We start from the raw sequence: 7,285 nt of genomic DNA on the forward strand, positions 1-7,285 counted from the left end.
TGTCTGGAACTGGTGCCCATTTCTGTAAACTTCCTTTGCCATCAACCCCAAATGTTCTCAGTTGGATTTAGATCAGGGGAACACGCAGGATGGTTCAAAAGAGTGATGTTATTTCTCTGGAAGAAGTCCTGTGTCAGGCGGGCATTGTGAACTGCAGCGTTGTCCTGTTGAAAAACCCAGTCATTACCACACAGACGATGGCCTTCAGTCATGAGGGATGCCCCCCTCAACATCTCCACATAGCCAGCTGCCGTTTGATGCCTCTGCACAACCTGAAGCTCCATTGTTCCATTCAAGGAAAAAGCCCCCCAGATCATGATGGCGCCCCCTCCACTGTGACAGGTAGAAAACATCTCAGGTGGGATCTCCTTGTCATGCCAGTAACGTTGGAAGCCATCAGGACTGTCAAGGTTAAATTTTTTCTCATCAGAGAATAAAACTTTCTTCCACCTTTCAATGTCCCATGTTTGGTGCTCTCATGCAAACTCCAAACGGGCAATTTTGTGCCATTGAAGGAGACGAGGCCTTTGATTGGCCCTTTGTTTTTTGTTCTTAAAACCCTTCTCTCGCAGATGCCGTCTGATGGTTATGGGACTGAGGTTGGCACCAGTGACAAGCTCAATTTGGGCCGAGGATCATCCCGTGTCTTGACGGACAGCCAATTGGATCCTCCAGCTCAGGGCCGGTGAAATTTTTTTGGATCTACCACTTGACTTTTTTGTTCCATAACCCTCAGGATCTTTTAGGAAGTTAAAAATGACTGTCTTACTGCGTCAAACCTCAGCAGCAATGGCATGCTGTGAGCGGCCTTGCTTATGCAGCTCAACAATCCGACCGCATTCAAAGAGAGAAAGCTTTTTTGCCTTTGCCATCAGGAGATCATGACAGCGTGGATACCTGTCAGAAAATGACACTGAAACATCGTGTGTGATCAACCTGCGGTGACCACTTTCACCACACGTGACCAACAGCCCAAAAGGCCCCTTATTACACCATTTGTTACAGTAACAGTAACATCTTAAACTTTTGATCAGCTGATGAACAGCCTGTTTCAGTTTAATGGTTGTTTGCAATAAATTGCTTACTCAATTTTTTTTTTTTGTCTCACTCCCATTTCTTCTTTTTGCATTTTGAAGCTCTACTTAGAACCTTCTTAAGATCCAACAGTGCAAAATGTAAATTCTTGCAATTCCTCAACTGGTCTTAAGACTTTGATCAGGAGTGTATATGATTGTATGTAGATATACATATATCTACATACATACATATATACACATAGATATATAGTTTTTTAATTAAAAAAAATTGCTATAAATATATAAAACAATGCATAAAGTGAAATTCAAACAATATTTTCCGTAAAAATCTGCCTATCAAAGTTATTTCTTGTTTCTGTCAACTCTGTCAAATTTTGTTGTAATCTTCACTAAATGAGGAAATAGCATGGTCAGCTATATCCGAGGAGCCCTTTTCCTCTCCCTGTGCTGAATGCAACAATACCACACATGCTCTGGTAAATTTTACATTTTTTTGATACTTTTGTTGATATTCCTACGGTCACAGCTGGAACATGTCAACTCTTTCTCTCCATTATGATAATTTACAGTAGTGGATTGAATTTAGGCATTTTAGTGAGTTTACTGAGGCAGCTAGCAACTGAGAAAAAACCAACTCGCTGCAGTGTACAACACATTTTGGGTGTAAAATATATTCCCTTTTGTCAACTCCATCAGATGTCAACTCTGTCAGGCGTAGAACCTGACAGGGTTTGCATAAGCTTATGGAGATGACAGATCCACCTATAACCTCTTAATGTGCTAATATAATATTATCTGTGGATATAGCAAAGGATTAAAATGTTATTTGTGTGTACACAAAAATGTACATACATAGCATGAATTACATTATTTAACCTTGTACTGTATACCCTACACTTCTAACTTGTAGAGTACAGGTTGTGGTCTACTTATTATTGTATTGTACAGCATTCATATTATATAATTGTATAATAAAGGGCCAGTGTGTTTTGGCAACATATAGTAGTGAAACTGAATATTACACTGAATGGTGGTCTCTGTGGAGGGACCCGCTTCTTTGTACCTATAAAGGGCTCATTCTAATGTCAGGAAATTGGAGGAAAAATTTCTTATTTTCATGGAATTATACACTAATTTAACATGCTTATAAATGTTATATTCAATTTCTGACAAATCCATTAATGCGTTTATTTTCACCATTGGATGTCCTCCAAAACTACACACTGCACCTTTAAGATTTTAAATGAATGCATGAATAAATAAAGTGCATCATGTCAAGTCATTGAAAATCTGATCTCATAGTCTTATTCTTATGCATTTTTCATTACTTCAATTTGTATTGTAGAAAAGCATGGCTAGACAGAAATTGACAGTCAAGGAGCAAAGGAGAAGAAAGTACCAATGAAAGAGAAGAGAGAAATTAAACAGTGACCCACAGAGAAAACATGAGATGCAAGAGAAGAAAAGACAAAGGTGGAAGACGAGAGTTTAAGACAAAAAAGTAATACAAATAGGTGACATGGGAGACAGGGCAAAGAGGCACCAGTAGTGTTGCAAAGGGGTGGCAAGTTTCCGGTAAATTTCCCGGAAAGTTTCCGAGAGTTCCCGTGGGAATTTTCGCTCTGGAATATTGGAAATTTTCAGGAGATTTTTGCTGTCACTTTATTTCCAACTTTTCCAAAAATTCCCTGGAAAATTCGGCTCAGGAATTTTGGGAATTTACGTTTTTTTTCTTGTCATCAATTTGAATGAGGTTTTTAAAAAGTTTCCATGGAAATTTGAGCTTGGGAATTTTGGAAATTTTCATTTTTGTTGTTGTTACCTTAAGGTGAATGGGGCAAAAATAAACAATCAATAAAATGAATGTCAACATCAATATCACCATTTTGGAAATGGAAACCCTAATCTCCTGAACTCAGGACACACCTCTAACCCAAAGGCCACAATGCCAGCATACTGTAAAATCATCATCCCCATACCCAAGTGTGTGAAATAAAACTTAAATAAAAACAGTCAACTTTGAATTTGGGTAGAAATTCAATGATTCAATGCAAATTCAACTGTCCACCATGATTCACATATGCAATTAATTTTGAGCACATTTGATCATCATCAATCAGTAGCCTATACTCCACTAGGCTACAGCACTTCCACTGAGACAGACGATCATCACATCAGCATCACGATTCAATTTCCTGCATTTCTATGCATTTTAATGGGTAGCTTGAACCACTTCATACGCACACCTTAACAATAGTACTGCACGCAGTCTTAAGCCTGAATTAATAGCCTACACCTCTTACTAACGCTGTATAACTGCTGGTCGTTGCATTACTATCCTACAACAGAACAGACATAGGATTATTATAAAGAGAAAATGCGTTGCACATAGGTGATTGCATTAATATCTTAATGTAGGATATTTACATAAAACGCCCCGATGGATCAGGTTAATTTCATTTGAGCAACAGATTTCCCGAGCATTTATATGGGCTACGCAAACTTCAATCCACATGATAAAAATTAATCCACGGACCACCAAAGTAACGACTATTTAATTAAATCAACTTAAAATTACTCTGGCACGGTTGGAGGGGGTGTGCTCCAGTATGGTACGGGCACTCATGCACGAGCACATGCACAATGTAAATCATGCCATCCTCCTGCTTCTACAAAATTGTTTAATGCGCGCAGCGCGATTAACTGTGAATCGCGGCATTGCACAATCAATAGTGAACTGATAATAATAATCAACCAGATCCGGCAGACGTGACTGGGTGGCCACACACACCATGCGGTGCTGGCCGGCACTGAGCAGGCACCACTCCCCCAAAATTTCACAATGTTTCCAGCCAGGGGAGCTCATGTCACCACCAGGGGAGCTGTGCACCCCTTTGCTCCCCCTTATTTCGCACACTGATTATGCCAATATTCACGACAGTTTGACTCAGCTAGGGAAAATTCCCGAAAATTCCCTGGAAATTCATTATAATGTAACATGTTTGCATGCATATCTGCTTATAACAAACCAAAATGCTTATTATGTATACATATATATGACCAGGTGAATGCAGTGAATATAAATTCCCGAAAATTCCCCCAAAATTCCCAGTTATTCCTGTTAATTCCCATTAATTTCTGAAAATTCCCATGGAAATTTTCCAACTTTGAAAATTCTGGGAATTTTGCAACACTAGGCACCAGAGAAAGTATTGGAGAGATGCACAGAAAAGGTCCAGACAGCGAAGGTCCAGTGAAGGTGCAGCGCTACAAGCAGACACACCCCCAGATAGTTCGCTAGATCAGAGTACTGAAGAATGCAACACCAGACAGTCTGTCAGATGTGAAAGGGAGAGAAGAAAAACTTTGAAAGAGAAGCTTAAGCAAAACAAACAGAGAAAGCAAAAATGGTGAAGGAAAAAGGCTGCAAATAAACCAGGAGAGGAAGGAGAGGAGAGGAAGAGTAGAGGAGGAAGTGGAGGAAGACAGGAGAGGAAGACAGGAGGAGAACGGGAGTAGAGATGGATGAGAAGGAGGAGAGGAGGAAGTGGTGGAGGAGAGGTAGATGAAGGCAGGGAGGAGAGGAGGGCAAGAAGAGGTGGAGAAGGAGGGCCCCTGTTTCTATAATTGTTTATTAGATAGTTGTTTGTTAATCAGTAATGCACATCAATTTTTCAACACTGTCAACACCGTCAGATGTATGTTTTTGTTCATTTTTGAAAAAAAAAATGTTTATTTTTGTTTAGTTTGTTGTTTATGTAATAAAGGTCCATCTACATCCTACATCCTCTTATGTCTTATTTATCTAAGGAAACCCTCGTAAAGCCTTACGGGTCAAAACGACCTGAGCGTCCGTGAGTCTTTTTTCCGGGGTCCTGCAGCACATTTGGGGCTGAGGCCGGGGGGTCCAGGGGCATGGGGGAGCACTGGAGGCTGCGACCACTGCTGCGGAGCTGAGAGTGAGGCATGGGGGCGCTGCAAGACCCCGGAAAAAAGACTCGGATACTCAGGTCGTTTTGACCCCTTAAGGCTTTATGAAGGTTAAAATAAAAATTAAAAAAAAGATTACAAAATGCAGACATTTAGAAACTGGTGTTTTCAGAATAGTGTGAAATCACACCATATGTTTACATATTGCATTTTATTACATATAAATGTAACTACACACTATTCCAACATATTTCAGGACTTCAGATTCTTGTTGGACTGGAAGAATTAAAATTGTATACTATACTTTTTAGTGTGTCTAACAGCGTTTACCCAAATCAAGATCTAAAGTGAAACATGTTTTTTTTTTTAAATGAATTGATATTTAGATTTTTTTCTACAGACATACACAATTCCAATGAATATAGTGCATTTTAAAAAAAATGATTTTTAAAACCTGTTTTGTTCCTTATCTCAAGAATGCCTGTTGTATGTGTGCATGGCGCCCACGCGCACACACACACACGTGTGTGTATGTGTGTATATATATACATATATATATATATAAATACTGTATATATGTAAAGTGTTTTTATTTAGACTTTTCTCTACAGATATATACAATTCCAATGATGGATGGATATACATACAGTTGATCAAAAGAAAAAAATGATATTAAAATTTAAAAAAAAACAAACAAACAAAAAAAACAACAACAATGAATGGATTTGTTTACCAACCAATTTTGTCCCAGTGTATGTACAGAAAAGGCTTACAAAGCTCATAAAAGTCAGGGATCAAATCTGTTAATTTACAGACACAAACTGACACTGTAAAGCAAACACTGAACTCTGCTTTCCCTTTTTTATCCGTCTTCCTCTTCCTCTGCTAGGAACTTCTTCTCCATCCTTCCAATCAGCCATGGGAACATTAATTCTCTGCTCCATATTCACCTTTACATCTGTCACACAGTTGAGCACAGTGTTCCTCCCAGATATCATTTAGTAAAACAGCTCTTCTCCTCCATGTCTTCTTCCTCCTCTACTCCATCTTGGACATTTCAAACTTAGTTGTCATGGCCTCCTGTGAACAAAAACAAACCACCAGAATGTTAGAGAATGTTAGTACAAACTGTGTACAAACTGTGAGTCTCTTTGGGTGACAGCAATCTGCTAAAATCATAAAATGCTGAGAGACCTTATTCCCCTCGCGGCCATTTTGAGGTTAGGTTATGAGACCACCTGAAGTTTAGCATAAATACAAAACGAATGTTACTTCAAAACATGAGAACTGTGAAGTTAGCTGGTTTACAAGCTAGCGCCTGCTAGGTTTGGGGGGAAAAAAACAATTCCTTTTTTTTTTTTTTTTTTTTTTTTTTACGATTTCTTTTTTTTATTATTATTGAGTTGATTTCAGATGAAGATATTGGTAAAGATATTGGTATCATACGAAACTAGACAACCCAAGGAATCCATTGGTACTGGTGCTAGATTGTCAGCAAGGGGACTCCAAAGCTCAGCTTAATTTTGGTGAGGGACAAACTGGCATAGCAATTTACAGTTGGGTCCCTTGAACACTGACCTCAAGATATCTGAATGAAAATGGGTTCTATGGCAGACATAGCCATCTTATGCTAATCCCATGCAGTTTGAGCCACAAACCATCCAGTACAAATGTGCTCTTTTGTAAAACCATTGTAAAATGGTGCATTGGTTCATACTGGGGCTTAAACTGTCTTGGAGTCTTATAAATTGGGTTTGACTGGAAAGCTGAGCCTCTTGTTGATTCAATGAGCCACATTTGATTCATGTATGATGATGTTAGCCCCCACAGTAGCTATTTCATTGTAGTGAGACCATTTTTTGAAACTTGATGTCACTGTATAAAATTACCTATTGTGCCCTCTTGGGTAATCATAGCACGAAGTATCGTGATAGTATCGAATCAGAAGAAAAACATATTATCCCAGTCCTAAAGGGCACTGGGTATTTTCAAGTCCAGTAAAGTGGGTATTAAATGGGGTGGAGGGTTTTTTTTTGCAATGTGCAATGTGAATTTCCTATTTAACATAACTATTATGATAATGTTATGCAGCATAATATAATGTAACATAAATGTTCTTTCCAGCATGGCAGAACAGAGCACAGAGATGATGATCTCATGCAATAGGGTCTAGAGAGAGACCAATTAACTAGCAGGACGACATCTTTGCTCACAAGGGTGAGGCCAAAAAATGTCTGCAGGCAGCCTGTGTGGCTACTGTGGAACGATGTCTACACTCCCCTTATCTGTTGATAATGCTGTTGTTAAGTACATTAAAA

At 38.9% G+C, this 7,285-nt stretch overlaps 1 protein-coding gene across 2 annotated transcripts in view; it reads right to left on the reverse strand.

The window, feature by feature from the left end:
- Positions 1-5,670: 5,670 nt before the first annotated feature.
- Positions 5,671-7,285, reverse strand: part of LOC115370001 (transmembrane protein 87A) — a 228,921-nt gene continuing 227,306 nt past the window's right edge. For both annotated transcript variants that reach the window (XM_030066776.1, XM_030066778.1), the window contains one exon: positions 5,671-6,047. In XM_030066776.1, coding sequence (XP_029922636.1) covers positions 6,006-6,047 — 42 coding nt within the window. In that variant the 3' untranslated portion in view covers positions 5,671-6,005. The remainder of the gene's footprint in view (positions 6,048-7,285) is intronic.

The sequence above is a fragment of the Myripristis murdjan genome, chromosome 13 (genome assembly GCF_902150065.1).
Source record: "Myripristis murdjan chromosome 13, fMyrMur1.1, whole genome shotgun sequence".
In the NCBI taxonomy this organism is placed as follows: domain Eukaryota; kingdom Metazoa; phylum Chordata; class Actinopteri; order Holocentriformes; family Holocentridae; genus Myripristis; species Myripristis murdjan.